The 21116-nt window shown below is 43.1% G+C and overlaps 1 protein-coding gene across 6 annotated transcripts in view; it reads left to right on the top strand.

The window, feature by feature from the left end:
* The window catches only part of RPGRIP1L (RPGRIP1 like), a 61568-nt gene that overhangs the window by 34853 nt on the left and 5599 nt on the right, over positions 1-21116 (top strand). For 2 of the 6 annotated variants that reach the window (XM_045582855.1, XM_045582859.1), the window contains 12 exons: positions 2982-3088; positions 3305-3355; positions 4276-4455; positions 5193-5310; positions 8106-8558; positions 9322-9473; positions 11086-11464; positions 12704-12894; positions 12999-13085; positions 13510-13617; positions 14056-14215; positions 15160-15236. In XM_045582855.1, the coding sequence (XP_045438811.1) occupies positions 2982-3088; positions 3305-3355; positions 4276-4455; positions 5193-5310; positions 8106-8558; positions 9322-9473; positions 11086-11464; positions 12704-12894; positions 12999-13085; positions 13510-13617; positions 14056-14215; positions 15160-15236 (2063 nt within the window). The remainder of the gene's footprint in view (positions 1-2981; positions 3089-3304; positions 3356-4275; positions 4456-5192; positions 5311-8105; positions 8559-9321; positions 9474-11085; positions 11465-12703; positions 12895-12998; positions 13086-13509; positions 13618-14055; positions 14216-15159; positions 15237-21116) is intronic. The other 4 variants (XM_045582856.1, XM_045582857.1, XM_045582860.1 and 1 more) reach the window with 4 other exon arrangements.

The raw sequence follows: 21116 nt of genomic DNA on the forward strand, positions 1-21116 counted from the left end.
TACTGATTGTTTCTCTTTTAGATTTTTGAATAATAAAAATAACCCATGTATGCTGTAAAAAATTCCAAAAAAAAAAAGGTTTTTTTTTAATCTCTCAATTTCACAACCTTGAAGATAATCTCTATCAATATTTGTGTATGTCCTTGCAGAGTTTTCTATATGTATACAGTCTTATAATGCTTTTTTATTTGCCATATTATGAAATCACCCCTTGAGTATGAATATAAATTCACATCATCATCGTTTATAATGGATGGATCGATGGTTGTCATAGTTTTTGAGAGTGAGGATGTACCATGGATTGTTTAACAATCTTCTGTTGATGAATTTTTAAATCTCTAGTTTTTTAAGTATAAAAAGATTTAAACAAATCTTTGTACAGTTATTCATTTATTTTCTAAAGAAACATTACTGGAACTAAATCTTTATTTTTATTGCAACTGTTATTCTAAGTTATTTTTGCTTAAACACCTTAATAATTTATAGATCTAATTATTTGAATTGTGTGTTTATGTGAAAAGTTAAAATAGAGTATAAGAAAAATATTATAGCCTTTATCCACTTTTTCCAGGGAAACACTAATTCAAAAAAATTGAAATTGCCTATTTAAGGAAATCTTATCATGTTTAGAAAGTTGCTTTTTGTATAACAGATTCTAAAATTGTTTAATTTTGCTTTGAAGTCTTCACACACTTACCTTCCCATGTAGCCAGTGTTCTCTGCCAGAGATGTTTCCCTGGCTCCTTGTAGTCATTCATCTAACTGGCAGATTATTTTTAAAAATACTCACCTCTTTATTCAAGGTACAAATGAGTTTCAGATTGTGTGAATGTGTGCGGGAAGGATATGTAAATGCAGCTTGCATTTGGTTAATGCTTAAATTAACTGCATGTGTTTAAAGGCCCGCTTTGAAAGTTCCTTTCTATCTTTAGCCGAAATGCATAATTCGGCATAATGCGTGAGCTTATATTGATCGCAGCTGAAGATACTAGCACAAAGGAGTTTGAACATTGTTTAGTTGAATTGTTCTCTGCACTCTGCTTATGAGTGGTGTGCTTGGAGAACATCATTTTTAAAGAGCGAAATGTTACCTCATTTGAATAAAATGCTGTTTAGCTTAACATGCATTTTGTCAAAATCCTAATGTAAAGGAGGTTATTTTTCATCTCGTACTGGGTGCTTTGATTTTTCATATTGTAATTCAGCGAGTCTGTTTCCTCTTTGAACTATATCGTCTCTCAATAAATAGTTTAAGAAAGGAAAAATACAGTGAATAGTTCTACATAAAATTCAACAGAGAGCAAGTTATTGGTATTCCATAACATCTTTTCCCACTAAGTTATTTTCTTAATAATAATGTCATGGTGTTTTTTTAAAATATCAGCGAACACATGGGGACGTAGTTGTTGAAACAAAAATCAATAACGGAAGAAATATTGGAACAAGTTTATTTATACCTATTAGAGTGTCCTTCTGAGGGCCCTGATCTGAAAAAATTGAAACAATAAAGAAACTAGAGCTCAGAAATCTTCATCCAGATGAGCACAGAGCAGTCCTGTCCTTCCCACTGGCTCACCCTCAGGATCCCTGGCAGTCCTGCTCGCCACAGAAATATCCCCACACCTTAGCTCTTACATCCTCCTGGCCACGTGCACCTTCTTTTTGTTACCCGGTCATTCTGACTCGATGTTGTTTTAGCCTCCTCACAGAAAATAAAGCATTCCGCACTCCTACCCTACTCTCTAAACAGAAAGCAAGTCGATCTCATGAGAATTCATGGTTATCATTAATCCTAATTTTTAGTGTAAAGCCAAGCATTTCACCTTTACCTTCACCTTCAGATTTTCCAAGTATTGTTCATGTTTTTACATGTTTTTTATTTTGTTCACTAATAAATACTAGCCATTTATACTCTAGGATAACCTTTAACCTCTTATCAATAAGAAAAACTTTATATAGTTGATATGAAAAGGCCTCTTCATACCCTAGTCACAGGTTTCACAGGTTGTGTGTGTGTGTGTGTGTGTGTGTGTGTTATTTTTCAGTTTCAGGAAATATCTGAATTTATTCCATTTTTTCTTAATTGTATATTTTACCATTTTTTACTTACATGCAGTATTTTTAATTTGGAAACAGAAAGTATTATAAATGTCAGAAACATGTTTTCGTGTAAACTGCAGTCAGTGTGCAAATGCACTTGTGTAAAGAATTCTTGGCGAATGTGTTGACTTGCTTTTTTTTTAAGGAAAGGAAACAGAAACGTACAGCTTGTTTAATGCAGCGAGTGAAAAATTAGTCTATGGATTTACCATCCTCAGTAGCTCTACCCTGAGCCCCTCCCTGTCTGTGGGTCACGGCCAATGACTGCCTCGGGGAACATAACGGACCCCCATCCCATAATGATAGCTCTGAGCCCCTGTCCTTCTGGTTAACGGCATGACTCACCAAGAACACACACAAACTATTACTGACACTGCCTGCCCGGGTTGGGAAGCCACCGCTCCTGTCCGAACAGATTAGTCAAAAGTGTCGTTGATTAAAATGATGACTTTAGTTATTACAGAGAAATTACCTTGTTTGAATAAAAATACTTTGTTAAATTGGGAAAAGAAAATAAATTCAAGGAACCCCAAAAACCAAAAGATTTTTTTTTTTTTTTTTTTTTTTTTGCATGCTTTTCAGAACCCTTCCTGAGTAAGTAAAAATCACAGGTTTAGGAACGTATTTTCCTAAGTATGTTAGATCGAATGCTCCTTTGAAGTCCCGGAGGCCACAATTTCCTTCTATTAATACTGCGGAGTTGCGTCTTAAGTTTTTGATAAGCAGTGAATCATATGGCCGACATCTGAGAGCGGGTGGCTCCTCGGCCTCTGGGTGCAAGCAAATTTCCTCTCTGCCCGTGCAGCTCGCCGCGTCCGTGTAAAACGTGTTCTCCCGCCGCGTTCTCTACACCTTCCCACTGTGCCCTCTTTCTTTTCAAGACCAAAATGAGAGACTCGTCCAGGAGAACCGAGAGCTGCAGTTGCGCTGCCTGGAGGAAAAGCAACAGCTCGATGACCTTAAAAACCGCATGAAGTTTTACAACCAGGTGAACCCTTCTCTCCTGTGGGATGTAAATCCAGCTCGTTCTCTGCACGGCTCGCGCGCAGAGAAAGCGCTATTCCAGAGAGGACAGGGGTACAGATATGTGACTTCGGGGATCGCTGCATGTTCGTTCTGTGAGGCTGGTCTGTGTGGTTGGAATGTGCCCTGTGCTTTCCCCTCGCATCTCCTTGTGAGCTCTGACTGGCTCTGTCTTCTGCAGGAGAGCGACGTGAACGCCGATGAGCTGAGCGAGGCCCTTCTGCTCGTGAAGGTAACTTTCCAAGCCTTCCCATGAACGTCATGTCTGCGTGGGACTGTCCCGACATAATCAGACCCGTCCCCATAGCCCTCACACGGGGAGAGTGAATGGTGCAGAAAGAGGTCAGGTGACATTGAGTTAGGGCGTATGCATATTTCATAAGGACATCAAAGTCACATTAGAATGGGCCTTAAAAGCTCTTATCTATAGTACTTGGTCCAACTGTGACAAACATTTTTACTTTTACATGCCTGATGATAAAACTAAGCAACAATTTTAGACCTGGGTATTCACTGTTTTTGTTGTTAATCCTCACGGAGGATACTTTTCTGCGGATCTTTAGAGAGAGAGGAAGAGAGGGGGAGAGACAGCAACAGGAGGGAGACACGTTGATTGGTTGCCTCTCACGCCCCTGGCCAGGGTGGGGGATCAAGCCTATAACCAAGGTATGTGCTCTTGGCCAGAATCGAACCCAGGACCTTTCAATCCACAGGTAGATGTTCTATCCACTGAGCTAAACCTGCAACAGCTCACATTATTTTAAGTAAAATACTGAATCATAAGTGTTACCAGAAGATACTTTTCAGTTCTAGGATATTCTGTTGTTTACAGGAAAACATGAGAAAATGCATTTCTTTCCTTTGAGATCATCACAGTGTAGATTTTAATCAAATGAAGAAATAGAAATCGAAATAAATGTACATGACTTCTTTTTTATCTCATGAAGAAATAAACTGTTTTTCGAACTCTCTATAATTGTTCCAAATGTCTGTCCAAATATATTTTCTGTGCCAGGACTACTTTATTCCTGGTGGAAAATGGAAATATATCTGTTTTCAATTAATGATTTTTCCTTGCTCTATCTATATTAAATCACATTATTACATTTTAGAAACTCTTGTTTTCAATAATAAAACATGTTTTTGTTTTAGGCTCAAAAATCACAAAGAAATGGAGAACTTTCCTTTTTAGAGAAAATAGACAATAAAAGTCATAAAGATCTAGAACGCTCCATGAAGGAGCTGCAAGCAACTCATGCAGAGACCGTGCAAGAGCTTGAGAAGACAAGAAACATGCTAATCATCCAACATAAAATTAATAAAGATTACCAGGTAATGCAATACACGGCTTGGGTGAGAAAGCTTCCTGTCATGTTCTACGAGTGACTCACCTTCCTAACCAGAGTCACGTGTTACCTCGTTATAATCTGCGGGCATGTGTTGCCACATGCCTGGACGTTCTCATAAATATAACTAAGTAATTAGAAGAAAAAGTTTTAAGACAAGTAAAAAATTTAAAATTCCTGATTTTATTTTTTTTATAAATATACTAGAGGCCCAGTGCACGAAAATTTGTGCAAGAACAAATGATGAGAGAGAATCATTTATCAGCTGCTACTTGCACACCCCCTACTAGGGATGGAGCCTACAACCTGGATTTGTGCCATAACTGGGAATCAAACCATGACCTCCTGGTTCATATGTAGATGTTCAACCACTGAGCTACACAGGCCAGGCCAAGATCCTAGTTTTAGAGTGCAAAATGGCCTGGACTAGAGTCACTACATTCTGCAAACAAGAGGCGGGGATTCTGAAGTCCCCCCCCCCAACCCTTCCCACCCCTCCGCCCCTCATCCACAGCCGGAGCCACGGAAAACCACCTCCGTCCAACGGCCCGACTCTGTGGACCTCACTTCCAGTTTATGACCAGCCCTGAGCTACTCGGGGCCAGGAAACTGGGTTACAGTTCCTGGCGTGTGCAGGGTCTAGAAAACGCTTGGATCCTTCTTGCTTTAAAAACGAAGATGGAACGAATCACACATGTTGAAACGTGTTCTCTCATTTTTTAGATGGAAGTTGAGGCAGTGACCCAGAAGATGGAGAATTTGCAGCAAGACTATGAGCTCAAAGTGGAACAGTATGTCCACCTTCTGGACGTCAGGGCTGCGCGCATCCAGAAACTAGAAGGTAGGGGCACGGCTCCTTCGCACAGGAATGGTTTGTAATCACCGAAATGTCATCCTAAGCAACACGAGCAACTTCTTAGTCCTTTTTTTCCCCCTCTCAATTTATAACTACAATAATAATTCACCAGAAAGGCTGTTTTTATCTGATTCTTTTCTACTCGGGAATGTGTAGTCATTTCCTGCTACTTTTTTTTTTTTAATATATTGTATTTTATTGATTTTTTACAGAGAGAAAGGGAGAGGGAGAGAGAGTTAGAAACATCAATGGGAGAGAAGCATCGATCAGCTGCCTCCTGAACACCCCCCACTGGGAATGTGCCTACAACCAAGGTACATGCCCTTGACCGGAATCGAACCTGGGACCCTTCAGTCCGCAGGCTGACGCTCTATCCACTGAGCCACACCAGCCAGGGCCATTCCTCCACTGGAAATGCCCTCCCGGTGGTTTTCAGACTCAAGCAAGTGGAAGAGCCACAAGGGAACTTGTTTCCCGTGCAGCTTCCTGGCCCCTCCCCCTGACCTGGCACCCATGGCGCTGTATTTTTAAAAATAACTCCAAGCAGCCAGCTGGTATGGCTCCGTGGTTGAGTGTCAACCTGTTAACCAGGAGGTCAGAGGTCTCGGCTCAATTCCCGATCAGGGCACAGGCCCAGGTTGCAGGCTCAATCCCCATTGTGGGGCGTGCAGGAGGCAGCCGATCCATGATTCTCTCTCATCATTGATGTTTTTATATTTCTCCCTCTCCCTTCCTCTCTGAAATCAATAAAAAATGGATTTAAAAAATGATAATAACAACTCCAAGCAATTCAGATGCAAGTGCAAAGCTATGCTTTGAAAAACTACTGCCTCTGCACTTACAGCTTTCACTCTCATACACTCAGAAACGGTGTTCGGGGATCTGTTCTTTGGTTTCCTCACTGTTAGCGCATTGCATTGCCTCTGTGACTTCTGTAATCAGAAGTGCTTTATCGCTCGTGTCCCGCGATTCCAATGCCCAATTCAGTGGCTGATGCCAGCAGTAATTTTACACTTAAAACCTACTGAGAATCCTAAAGGCCTTTTGTTTAATGGGTTGCATTTATAATATTTATTACATTAGAAATTAAAAGTGAGAAATGTAAAAAATATTTAAGTCACGTTAAAATAACAAATCCATTACATGTTAACATAAATTACAGCACTATTTTAAAATCCTCACTCAGGGATATGTTTTTATTGATTTTAAAGTGTGAGGAATGGAAGGGGGGGGTTGAGGGGAGAGGAACATGAATATGAGAGAGAAACCAATCTATTTTCTCCTGCACGGATGATTTTTTTTTTTAAAGCAGTATTTTCTATACCAAAATGTAGTGAGAAGGGTGAGATTGTTTTAATTTCTTAATTGTTTAACATTCTTGCAAATCCCTTTAGTGTCTGGCTTAATAGAAAACATATGTTATATCTGCTTCTGCATTGAATCTGTTATGATATCACATAACATGTAGGTTCTGGGAAATTTCATTATACACTCGTGAGAGAATTAGAATGAAAAAAAGCAAATAACATCTTAGTACCATTTCTTATACTTATATTTCTTATACTTATAACATCTTAGTACCATTTCTTATACTTATATTTCTTATACCAATACTTCTGATCTCTCAAACCTTCAAAACAGTGTAAGGGTTCCCAGACCCCACTTTGAGAACCACTGCTCTCAGTAGAAGGGCTCAATAAATACCTTTACCCAGCTGGACATCACAGGGCAGTGTGTTCCTTTTGTTTCAAGCCGTGCTCCACAGAATGTGCTTACTGGCATTTTCCCAAAAAACAAGGCGGTCCCAGAGTTTGAGATTTTCCTTCAGGTCTCACTAACCCTCCCCGGGTGTATTTCTGTGAGCCCTGAATGCACCGATGCAGTCCATACACATGGGCAGGCTGAATGCAGCCTCGCAAAGGCCTGGGCAGTGAGTCCAGACGGGGAAACGGCTCAGGGGCCCCCCGCAGGAGCTCACAGGATGTGAACAGTGAGCAGACGGTTCTGGGAAGAGTGTGGCGCTGAGGGAGGGCAGAAGGTACAGGAACCACTGAGGAGAGACCGCCCAGGGAGCCCTGCAGATCCAGGGGGGGACTCCGCCCTCATTGGGAGTGTTTGCTGACAGCTCCCCGCTCAGTAAAAGCTTGGGAGGCTCAGGCGGGGATGAGGAGGTGGAAGGGGTGTGGGAAGCACTGCTGGGCACTCGGGAAACTGTGTGTGGAGCCTCCGAAGGGGACCCGGGTCAGGAATGGTGAGGGCCTGGTTGCCATCCTGAAGAGTGGGTATATTTGTTCATAGGGAGCAATGATACAATAAATAATAACACAAGAATAAACTGTTACAAGTCCTCACAACTACAAACCACCTTTGCCCCATCCGTATGTTTACAGACCGGAGGGCAGGCGCTGTGGGAAGAGAAGTTGGATCCGTAGGAGAGAAGGTAGCAGAGCGCAGGCTGGGGAGCAGGCGGTGGCACCCCAAGTGTCTCCCTCGGCTGTTGGTTCAGGGGCCTTGCCGGGGGACAGCCTGTGGCACAGCTTAGGCTGGAATGTTGTTGCTTAATAAACGAGGTCAAAGCAAGTGATGAATTATAATATACTATACTATACTATACTATACTATACTATAATATAATATTATTTACAGGAAAACAGTGTAGGCCTAGATCTTAAGATGGAGGCTAGTCCCCCAGAGCACTCAGACTCCTGCCACTCCAGAAGCCACTCTGTGTCTTCCCATGTCAGCGTGTGACATCTCTAAGCCCGTGTCTTCCCCGGCAGCCCAGCTGAAGGACATCGCCTATGGCACCAAGCAGTACAAGTTTAAGCCGGAAGTCCCGCCCGACGACTCCGCGGATGAGTTGGACGACACCATTCGCTTGGAGCGGGGCGAGAACCTGTTTGAGATCCACATCCACAGGGTCGCCTTCTCTGCGGAAGCCTCGCGGGCGTCCGGGGACCAGGAGCCGCTCACCTTCTGCACCTTCGCCTTCTACGACTTCGAGCTGCAGACCACGCCGCTCGTGCGGGGCCCGCACCCCGAGTACAGCTTCACCTGCCAGTACCGCGTGCACGTCAGCGACCTGTTCCTGCACTACCTCCACAGGAGCACCGCCACCCTGGAGGTGCACCGGGCCCGCGGCACGGACTACCAGACCATCGCAGCCTGTCAGCTGCGGTTCCATGAGATCCTAGAAAAAAGCGGTCGGATATTTGGCACAGCAAGCTTGGTCGGTAAGCACAGTGTTACCTACTCCACCGTTTGTTGAGCACTCATTTTGCACCAGTCCCTCCGGTAGGAATATATCCATGGAAACCCAGCCCCGGCCCTCAGGAAACTGTGGCGGAGGGACAGGCTGGCCGACAGACGGCTCTGCCGGTGCAGCGCGTGGTGCCCTGGTGAGACGTGTTCTTCTCCTCCCAGGAGCCCCAGGGGCGACCTTTCCCAGGGAAGAGAGCCGAGGAGCGGAGCCAGCACTGGGGTGTGCCCGGCAGAGCCATACAAGAGCATGGCACACACGGTGCATGCGTGCTCCCCACAGCATGGCTTTCCCCCTGTACTGGTGACCGGGCCGGGTCAGGAGGTGCCAAAGATTCCTTCAGGCCGCGTTATAACGTGGGGTTCATATCTATAATTCTGAGGTTTCATATTGTATCAGTCAGTCTGCATAGATCATAACTTGTTCCAAAAATACTCGGCATCAAAAAGGCTGTACATTTCACAAGGAGGGGACTAACGTAAATTGGAAGATCTCAAACACAGTTTGACAGTTCTTTAATAATCTGTAACCTACAGTGAAACTCATACTCGCAGAAGTAGCTTTATTTTCTTCATCTCTGCTATTTGCCAATCACACATCATTTGTGCGTGTCACGTATTATTTTACTCGGTATAAAATTTATAGTTTCACTGTATGGTACCACTGATGTGTTTTTTACTGGTATATATTGTGATTTATGGGGCTTTTTAACAGTGAGTTTCTATATTGATCTGCAGGAACTGAGGAAGACGTCCCAAACTTCGGCACGGTGGAATACTGGTTCCAATTAAAAGTGCCCGTGGACCAAGCGATCCGCCTTTATCGGGAGCGGGCCAAGGCTTTGGGGTATATGACATCAAACTTTAAAGGGCCCGCGCAAAGGCAGTGGGTAAGCTTGTTGGACTTTAGGACTCTTTTATGACCCAGAAATTGTATCGTATTCTTTCAATGTCATGCTTTAAACCGAAATTATTTTCTTTCACAGCCATCAAGTGGCTTTTTCTAACTTTTTATTCTGAAGTAATCATAGACTTGCAGGAAGCAGCAAAAATAGTACAGAGAAGGCCTCTGAACCCTTCACACAGCTGGTCCCGGTTGTAAGATCATGCATAGCTGCGGGACCAGATCAAAACCAGGAAGTGGGCATTGTACAACTCTATTAACTGGGCTACAGACCTCTTTCAGATTTCACATGTGTGGGGGAGGAGGAGTTCTGTGCAGATTATCGTGTATATGTTCATGTAGCTACCACCACAAGCAAAACACAATCCTCCCATCGCCTCACGGGAGCCCATCCTGTGCCGCCCAGGGCTCTGGAGAAGTAGAACTGCCTTCCGGTCATCACACATCAAGGGACTGTCCTCCCACTCCCTACTGTGAGGGAAATGCATGGCTGTTATTGGACTACAAAATGAGTATGCTCACTGAGACTTGGACCGTTAAACACATTCCCTCGGGTTCAAACTGGGTTTCATGGAGTCTTACTGGCCATATTTCCAAAGGAAAGAATGTCACGATCCAGTGAAGGCAGAAAGTACTGAATTGAGCAAAGTTAAACAGAATGTTTGACTTTAGGACTTCTCATGTGTAACGTGATTCTCAAGAGTGAGCATAAAGCATGCAGTTACGCGAAGTTACAAAGGGATAGAATATCGTAGAAATGTTGTAGAATGTCTGCTCAGGTCGGAACTATCTTTCTTCATAGGGGATTGCCCTCACTCCCAGTCCATGGGCTGGACCCCCAATGTCAAGCCTTATGTTTGGTGATCCAGTTCTCTCCTACTCACCGTCCAATTATAACTAATGATTTAGGAATACCCACCTAACCCCAGGTCAGCCAAAGGGGCCGGAGAGCAGTTTCTAGCTCTGCCTGGGAAGGCCTTTTGCTCATCTGTCTCCTGGAATGGCCGCCCAGTCCTAGCTTTTCATTCTCTCCGGAGCAGATCTCTGATCCTGTTCTCCAGTTCTTAATAGCCGTTACCAGTATACAATACATTGCTATACTGGCTAATTGACCTCAGCTACCTGCTTCCCAAACCCCCGTGGTTCAGGATGAGGGCCAACTCAAACACAACAAAATTATTTTTTTTGGTGGGGCCTGTCAAGTTCATTGGATTCTCACCTAAGACTGGGATATAAACAAATGGCTGGCATGATGGAAGGACTCACTCTTAATAAAATGGCAAAATAGAGAACATATACCCGTCTGCTCATTTGACTCGGTTATTAAATAGAATTAATAGAGAACATCAGATTAACTCTACATGTATGTTCAGTCTTCTATGTTTATTGCCTATAGCATAGGATCATCTGCTCACACATATTCCAGTGAATATTGGTTCTGAATAAGAATTGGGAATCTTTTACTGAGAAATTCAATATGAAGTGAAAATATTCAGGCTTTTGTCCACTTACAAAATCATTTGGTTTGGGAATTGGCAGCTTCTGTTTATCAATTTATTGTATATTACTTACTATAAGGTAATACGTATGTTTTCCAGCTAAGTCAGCCAGCACCCAAAACTGCTCAGCTCGGTTCTACAGATGGCGCTGATGGCAACTTAAATGAACTTCATATCACAGTGAGATGTTGCAACCAGCTGCAGGCCCGAGCAAGCCACCTCCAGCCACACCCATATGTTGTGTACAAGTTTTTTGATTTTGCAGACCATGACACGGCCATCATTCCCAGTAGCAATGATCCACAGTTTGATGATCATATGTGTTTCCCAGTGCCGATGAATGTGGACTTGGATCGATACCTTAAGTCAGAGTCTCTGGGTTTTTATGTGTTTGATGATAGTGATACCCAGGAGGATATGTACATAGGAAAAGTCAGTGTGCCCCTGATTTCATTGGCACATGACAGGTGCATCTCAGGTAAGCCTATTTCTTAATCTGTGAAATTGTAAAAACAAACCTAAATTATTCTTCAGTATTTTGGATATGTTGTTCTGTTTAATTAATCTTCCTAACCATCTCAGATCATCGTTGGGCCTCTCTTACCTAATAATAGACAAACATGTAAATTGACTGTACCTCTGCTACTGCTACCAGCCAATCAGGAGTGTTATGCAAATTAGCCCAACAAAGATGGCAGTTGATTTGCATACATAGGCCAAGTGATGGAGTGGGATGCTTGCATTGCTGCCATGGTGATTATGCAGGCTTTCTGCCCCACCCCGGGTCCTCAGGGCCTCTGGGCAGTGTGGGAAGGTGGGGCCTGAGTGGAAAGGTGCTGGCAGCCAGGGAAAGGAAAGCCCATTCTAGCACGAATCTTCGTGCATCAGGCTTCTAGTAATACTATATTGTTTGAATTATTTTTTTTATTAGTTCCAAGAATTATAATATTTATTTTAGCTTATCACAATCTACTAAAAATTAATACTAACAATTCCATTAAAATATAGAAGGTCTTCTCCAAAATAATTTTATTCCCTCCCCCCTTCTGTGTGCTGGTTGTCGTACTTATGTATATAGAATGCCTATATCTGTTTAAAATTTTAGTATAATGATTAAAACTTGTGACAATATTACAGATGGAGGTAATTACGGCTATATGTTTTGGATGGATTATCTTATAGACGTTTTTTTTGCTGTGGTACTATTAACTTGGAGTAATTTAACAAATCCCAATAAAATGTTTAAAAGTATAATAAAACTTTTATATTACATAATAATATAAAGATTTCTTTAGATATATCAATTATTTGGAACTTTAAAGTTTTAATATATTTTTCTATAGAGACAAGTCTTTTGCAGGAATATTCAAATCAAAATGAAGGTTGATACTTAAGCTATAACCCAGATAATGTCTTGGAGGAATGCTAAGAATTTTGAATAATTTCTGAATTTCATTTCAGTGGATTAAAATATTTATAAGTTAATTTTCTCAACTTTGAATCAGAATTATCTTTGAGGCTTTAACTTCTGAATGCAGTCTGCTCGAGAAGTGAACCTACCATATGTCCTTTTGTCTTCATTGTATTATCTAAGTAATTTGGGTTGTGAGTAAAAGCCAAAATTATTTTTTAAGTTGTGGGTAATTCACTTTAATTATTCTGGTAATAAAACCTTACTTTAGCATTAATTAAAATTATTTATTTTGTGATTTGACAGGAATATTTGAGTTAACAGATCATAAAAAGGATCCTGCAGGAACCATTCATGTCATATTGAAATGGAAATTTGCCTACCTCCCACCAAGTGAATGCATAACCTCCGAAGACCTAGGAAATTTCATACATAAAGAAGAGTCCGAAGTTGTTCCAAGACTACCTCCAACAGCCTCTGTGAGAACGTCGTCTGTAGTGAGTAACAGTGACTTCAATGTCTTATAAAACTTAACAGACACAGAAGCAGAAGAAATAGCTGATGTTCCTCATACTCAGTTTGCCATCCTGTTTAATCTTAGGCACCAACCCCCAAACCGAGACAGCGTTTCACAGCAGTGGAGAAGAGGGTGTCTTTCGTGACCGATATCACACCACGTCAGAATTCTGTAAGTAGTAAGCACTGCACGTTGGAAATAAATGATATAGATGTAGTATACCTACCTGACTTACAGGAAAAAAACTTATTTTTTCTTTTAAAATGTTAGGTTTGTAACTTGGCATTTTGTATAAATATTAAATGATCTTACTCTTTGATCTGAATTATGATACATCCACTCACTGTAATACACACACTCACACACACACACACACACACACACACACACACACACACACTCTCATGAAGAATATCAGTCATGTTACTGAAATGCACTATTTCATCGCCCTAATGGGGAGCTACTATATGTGCTCCTCATTGTATTAGTATTCTTATATATGTAACACATGCATTTGTATGTAAAAGTCTTAGGATGATTTGGGACTTAGTAATAATTCAAAATAACATGCAGTCATGCTCTCACATGAACATAGGAGATGGAGACATCCCCTCCTCCCGAGGACCGGAAGGACCTCTCACCAGAAAGGGAGATTGCACCGGAAACAGATGTTAGCATGCCACCGGCTTCACGTGTTTCTGAGGCATGTATTTGTATTAAGATTATGTAATTTCAAAAGGCTTAATTTGATTCTTAAAGATTGTCTTTGTAGTGACATGGATCAGGAAATTATAACATTGATCTTATATATTCTTCCTTGGAAAACAAAGATAAAAAATATAAGTGTAATGGCTACAATTAAACTCTTACCATAATGTGAAATAGACATGTGAATTAATGTAAAACTTATTTTGAAATTGATGTATTTTTCATTCTTGGTTTATAATTAGATTTTCATTCATCTGTATATTTTTATTTGAACAACTTAATTATTTTCAAATGAATCATATATATAGCATAAATGAATCATATGTATAGACATGCTATATATATTTAAGCTCAAGTTATCCAAGTGCTTCAGCAAAAATGCTGCCAATAAGGTCTAATCAATGATAAAAATACCGGCGTGCTCTTTCTCCAGGCGCCTGGGGAAAGCGTCGGTCAGGGGAGAGAGCACCCGGGGGACCCGCAGCTGGAGAATGGCGGGGACGAGTCCCTGCTGTCCCAGGGCCAGCTCGCACAGCCGAGCACGACTTCTTCCGAAGACGACACAGAAATCTCCGAGGACCTGGAGCCGGAAGGTGACTGTTGTTTTGAATTCACAGGGTTTGTTTCACGCTTAGCTTGACTTAATAGTGTGCCTCGTAGACTTCTTCACTGCACAGTGAGCTACTACAATACATGACACCCGCTTCCCACAGAAGCGACGGCTGCAGTTCAGTCCGTGCCAGGCGTCACGGCCTCGCTCTCATTTACACTTGGGGACTCCGGCAGGATGCAAGTGTCATTGCTGGCCATGCCCCCAACTTGCATTTTCTCTTTGGTTCAGGGCTGTCATCTGGATCATTCTGGAGGACTTGACTTTTTAAAAATTAAAAGTACTCAGATGCAAAAAAAAAAAAAAAAGACAGCTGACAATGTGACTTAACTTATATACATATGTAGAAAAGGGATATTAATCTACAGTGATAGAAAGTGTTCAAGCCGTTGCCTGGGGAAGAGCCAGTGGGGTAATGAGGAAGGGAAGAGATTGCAAAAAGGTGTGAGGGTATGTGTGTAACCTTCATTGTGGTGATGTTTTCATGGGATTATGTATGTAAAAATTCCCCATTTTGCACTTTAAATGGGTGTGGTTTATTGGATGTCAACTTTACCATAATAAAGCTGTAGAACATTTTTAAATGTTTTTAATTAGTACGAATAACTTGATTCTTACACAATATTATTGGTTGGAAAATATCTATTACCCTGTCCTCTTTTTAAAATTATTTTTAAGTGCATATTAGAATAAGCATGTTTTTATTTCCTTTGTTTCTACTAAAACTTAATTTGGAATTTTCAATCATTTTTTTCTTTTTCTAAAATGTAATGTAAGTGTAAATATCTTTGCTGCTAAAGAGGTTCAGATATGATTATCATATTAATCCTTTAAGTTTGTCCTTACAGTGCGTGCTCACTTCTCTCCATTAAAGGTATAAATGTCGCTGGTTTAACAGATTTAAACTGCTGAAATTTTATTTTGTAACAGACGAGGAAGACAGATCAGCTTCTGACAGTGATGAGTGTATCATTCCAGAACCTGTCTCCAAGAATATCCCGCAGGTCAGTAACGGATGCCAATTAGAAATGTGCCGAAATGAAGTTCTCCTCCTTCCTAGCACTTCCGTCTATCCGTGTGAACACCTTAAGGCAAAAACACTGCATCATCATAATCATATTCAAGTGCTCATCTCGTATTAAGAAAACTTCACTTACAGTTTCCTTGTAAGGGGCTGTAGCATCCAAGCATTATTTTTGCTTCCATGTTAAGAGCATCTAACATCCAGTAGCTTCAAAAGGTACTTCGCAAACACAGTTGACTTAACCCTGACTTCCTTTTAGAACCATCGTACAAGGATGCATTCAATCAAACCTGAACTTGAGAGGATTCAGGATGTGAGCTAGCTTTTAAAACGATGTGACGTGGTTACGGGCACAGCCATTCACATTGTAGAGCGTCCTTCGGTGCGGATATGGGCGGCAGCGTTCAGGTTGTGCTGTGGTAGAAACGTGTCAGAAGCCATGCTGGGCCCTTTCAGGGTTGCGTGTCCGCAGGCACAGGGGGGTGTGGGCTGATTCTTGAGGTGTCAGCTTTGGTTGAGGTACTGTGTCATAACACCTTCTCAAGCTAGGCGGTATTTGTGGCTCACCCCCTTCTTAGTCTCCTCTTTAAGAACTGCGTCAGGCAGGACGCGGTGGCTCTCTCCTGGGAAGGAAGGTGTCCCTGAATGGCTTCCAGGGGCTAAGACACCCTATGTAGTATGTCCTTTAGTTCTCGCGATTCTTCACTCACAGCATCTACTGTGCCATAAAAGAAGCCATCTCTGGCCTCAAAGAACTCACAGTCTGTAGGGGAAGCACAGTGGCAAGCGCGTGGTGGTAGCATTAAAGCGTGGATGCAGGTGCTGGGGGACCACTCAGGGGCACCTCTCCCAGCACGAGGACCCTCATCAGGTGGCTTCCTAGGCTGGGAAGTGTGGCCCACGTGTGGGCAGTGATTGGCAGCTGGTGAGAGCCGAGGAGGGTCATTGGAGGCCAAAGGGACAGAAGCAGGAGACTTGAGAGGGTGCAGAGCACGGCTCCTGGGAACTCAGTGTGGGCTCCGAGGGGTGCACTGACGGCAGGCCAGAGCAGAGCAGGGGGCCTCTCTCTGGGCCAGGGCCTGCTCTGGGATTCCAGGAGCAGCCAGGGAGGCTGCTCAATCCCTCGTCGACTGAATGCTATTTAATGAACACTTACTCTGTCCCAAGCCTTACTCTCCAGACAGGAACAACTCGGGGAATAAGAGAAGTCAGTGTTTTGTTCCTGTGGAGTTTCCACTCTTGAATTGCATTTAGAAGATCCTGCTATCAGTAATGTAAAGACTAGACTAGAGGCACAAGACTAGTTAGGAGTCAGTAGATAGCCCTGCTCTGTAGTTTTCCCCACTTTATAGATTTTTTTTAATTGCCTGTACCCTGATAATATCACAACATTGAGACTAGAGGTAGCCTTCTAGATAAACAGCATCCATGCCAATTAAACTATGAACGTGACTTATCTACTACCCTGTGTAAGCAATTTAAGATCATTTGGGGTGTTTGTTTTTTTCCTGTTACAGAATCTGACAGCTCAGAGTTATTTCTCAGAAATGTTGATCCTTAAAAGGAATCTAATAGATTTTCCAGGACTTAGACATATTACTTCCCCTTTCTTCATGTCTGTGATGTATAATTAATCATAGATTACTTCATTTTGTTTCATTTCATTTACAACATTTATGAGCTTCACTTTGTCAGAATGAAATGCCTGTCCCCTCCTTTCCTGTCCAACATGGCGTAATTAATGTGAGCATCTTTCTTAACAGGCTGCATAAAGTTTAGTGCTGGATTAAATCACGTCATTAGCATAATGTACCACCCAGTTTGCCCCCATCTCTCGTCATTGCCAGGACATCAAAGTGGCACAGATACCAGTGTAATTGGGCCGTGCCGGCCTGTCAGGTCCCGTCAGCCTCACGGCTGCTGCTGCTGCTAAAGGGCTTGGAGGCACGATCATTAATTGGGGTTGGCAGGATGTCTGAGCAATGTGAAACTTTGGACGTTTCTCCATCAATATTTTATTCATTTGAATAACCAGAAGTTAACAGGATCAATTTGATGTATAATACATTGATTAAAAGCCTTGCTTTAGATCCTCACAATCCTAGTACAGTAGATATCAAAACTGAAGCTTTGCATCTGTCATGGCATTTGAAAAGAAATTAACGCCCCTTCTTCCACATGACTTCCGGTTTTACATTTAAGCCAGGCGGCTTCCCATCCTCACAGCTCAGTGTGCTGCCATCCGCTCAGGCTCCTCCCGGGTGCCCACGGCTGAGGACGGGCAATTGCCTGGGCAATCTCGGCTGAAGCCGGCGGGCTCTTCTGGGTGGTGTTTACGATTGCTCTCTCTCCGCTGCTACTAGAGCAGTTTTATAAAAGCTGCCGCGTTCAGTGGGACTAAGTTGCAATCACTTCATTGTCTCTGTGCCTCTGATATCGAGTGCCCAGTCCTACTGCAGCTCCTGTAGGTAGGCTGTGTGGTACTTATTGGCGTGCACGCGTAGCACATAAAACATTGTAAGGTGATAAAAGTAGTAGCGTGTAAATCCATGCAAATTCGGGAGGCGATTCGCTAATCCTATAAAACTGAACCTTATACCTGTCACCCAGCAGTTCTTGTAGAGCATCACTCACTCACACAAGAAAACATACAGGGACATTCAATGCAACCTTGTTTGTAATAGCATAAAGTGGTGTCTTAACCGCTGCTCAATAGAGAGATACATGGGCTGTAGACTATATATGCAATGTAAATAGAACTCTATATAAAAGTTATGAGTTAGATTTTAATTATAAACATGATGCAGAGAGGATGGTACCACTCACATAAAATCTGGAAACAAAGCAGTACTATATGTTGCCTGTCCCTGTACATATATGCAGTGGGAGACATAAAAGCATGTTGGAGAATGATACACCCAGTGTTGGACTAGGGGTCAGCTGTGGGGGCAGGGGGAAGTGAGGGGAGAGGAATCGGGAGGTGAGGACTTGGCCTGTATCGGAAATATTTATTCTCCAACAACGGCAACAAAAAGGTTTTAATCAGCCGCGCAAAGGGTAACATCTGTTTAAGATGCCGAGTACTTGAATGTGCTACATCACTTCCACATTCCTAATGTAAACAGTTAGAGAAACACTCATTCATCACAGAGACCGAGGATGAAATAAGCCTCCCGTGCAGGCTCACCACAGTGAATAAATCTGACTGACGGACAGACTGCGAGCCCTCTGTCTGGGCCGCTCTCCGCTAAGCTGGTCTCAGGGCGGTCCCGTTGGGTCAGTTTTTAGAACCCTGTCCACCAGCCTCCATGGCTGCGGTGCTGGTGACCCAACAGGAAGCCCCCAGCACGATTCCCTAAGAGCAGAGCACGCCTCTGGACGCCCACGCGAACCCCACGGGAAAAATGCGCCCAAGATGTGAACAGCATGCGGCAGGAAGCAGGGGGGCCCCGAGCCAGCATCGTGAGAACCACGACTCTTCCCTGCGAGCAATACCAGCTGTCGTCACGTTTGTCCATCGTTCAGCCACGTGGCGTGGAGTCCATCTACACAGACAGCGCCGAGCACGGCGCATGCAGTGCTTTTTCGAGTGACCTCGGTGGCTGCTGCTCAGCACGCCCCAAATTCCGGAATGCCGTCCTCACCTGCTCATGTTGACATCCTGCCAACGCCAACGAGGGCATCGGCCGGGGAGCAGCACAGAGACCGAGGTGGCCTCATTACCTGATGGGAGGTATCGCGCACACAGGAAAGGCACCAAACGGGAAAGCCTGGAGCTGCACCTTCAGTATGCAAAGGTACGAGCGCCCCCTGGAGCTCTGACCAGGTGTGCGGCCCTCGTACCTGAGCCGGCATTACTGAGCTTGTCTGAGAAGGCTCTGCTCATCACTGCCATTGGAGTCCGGATATTGTTCCCCTTCCATTTCTGCTACTGCAATGTTTTTTCATTTTTTTTTATTATGAAAACATTCAAACATACAGAAAAGTTGAAATAATAGTACCCTACCACCTAGATTTTACCATATTGACCTGCCTTTGAGATACTTTTATTCGGCTATGATCTAGAAATGCCCTGGTTGCAGTTACCAGATGGATGGTGAGCTCACCTGAGACAGGAAATAGAGGGTGAATGAGACGGAGAGGAGAGGTGAGGAGAGTGCTCATTTCTGACTCTAAATTGGAGTTGTCTCTTATGCTGCTGGCTCTTCAAAATCCTCATCTATAATCCACTTGCACTTTTGGTTCACAGCAGCAGGATATGATCAGAATTGTTCCAATGTTGAAAAATAAGTTGGCTAGACCCGTTGGCCAAAATTATATTTGAAAAATTCTTCACTCAGAACATGCTTTCCTCGATATATACTACTAGAGGCCCAATGCATGAAGCTTCATGCAAGAATAGGCCTTCCTTCCCCTGGCTTCTGGGACCCGGGCCTTCTTTCTGGCCACTGCCTTCTGCCTTTATGTGCTACTCAGAGGCCCGGAGCAGCCCAGGCTGGGCAGAACGCCTGCATCATCACAAGTGTCCCAGCCTGGCCACCACCATCTTTGTCACATCAATTTGCATATTCCCTTCTTATTGGCTTTGGGCGCCGCCATCTTTGTCACAAAGTGATGGTCAATTTGCATATTCCGTCTTTATTAGGTAGGATTTGGAATTTATCCATTTTGGACTTATTTTAAGTTGATTTGTGTAGCATCAAAGGAACAAAGAGATGGCAACTAATAACTCCTGTCAGTAGCATTAGAGAGTTAGAAAGGACATACCATTGAAGTGACAGGGCTGGCGAGGGGAGGGGGAGCAACAACAGCAAAAACAGGACCTGAAAGAGGATTGGCATCATATAAAGAACCTGTAAGCTCTTCTATCCCTTTGGATAATATGTGGTTTTCTTGCTTTGTTGTGTTTGTTCGTTTGTGATCCAAGTGTCAACTCTCACTTGGAATTAGTTTTGGGTTTCACCTTAACTCACTCTTATAAAACTGCAAGTTTTCATAGGGAGATTGCACAGTTGACACGTTACTAACAGAATAAGCACTTACGTAAACATGACTCCTCTGCCTTTTAAAGTTCATTTGCCTCTCCGTTGGGTTCCGTGATGAACAGTTTCAGATTCCTGTCTTCCCAGCGTAGAAATGACCACGTGCACCTCCTCCGCCTTTGTTATGGCTAGGTTTTGTTTTTCATTCTTTTGTGCAGAGGCAGGAGGCTTTTGTAAGACATGTTATTATAACAAGGCTGAGTTGGTCCCATTGCAAGTGACGTAAAAGGCTTCACCAGACTTGTAAAATGTGTTCGCGTGCGGCGTTTGGACCGCCCGATGCATTTTAAGGAGAAAATAGCATCGTTTAAAACGGGTCCTTTGCCATGTTCGTCTCCAGCAGGCAGAGCAGGCTGCCCCGGGGTGAGGGAGACAATGGAGCACCCTCATTTCTCATGCCCCCGAATGGGGCGGCTCGCTTATTAGTGGGAATGGAGCAGCCTTCCCCGGCATTCAGCTCCCTCTCTCCAAATTTGAATATGAAAAGCATATTCAAGTCAAAGACCATCACTCTAATGACACTGGGCAGTCATTTGATTTATTAGGTTTTAGAAAAAATTTCCCTTTAAATATTTCATCACCCCGCGCTAATCCCGGCGATATTGCCAGCTGCAGCCTGGTCCCCGCATCAGCGGGGACAGGACGGGGTGGCGCTCCCTCCTTCATCCCGGGACCATTTCCATGAAGCTACTGAATAATAAAACAACCTCAGTGAAATATTCAGATTGGGGTTTTTAGTTAAAGTGCCTCGGAATACATAATAAAAGAAAATGTCCTTTGAAAGAAGGGGGTAAAATTACTTCATCAAATATCGAGGG

Source organism: Pipistrellus kuhlii, unplaced genomic scaffold (genome assembly GCF_014108245.1).
Source record: "Pipistrellus kuhlii isolate mPipKuh1 unplaced genomic scaffold, mPipKuh1.p scaffold_m20_p_17, whole genome shotgun sequence".
Lineage (NCBI taxonomy): Eukaryota > Metazoa > Chordata > Mammalia > Chiroptera > Vespertilionidae > Pipistrellus > Pipistrellus kuhlii.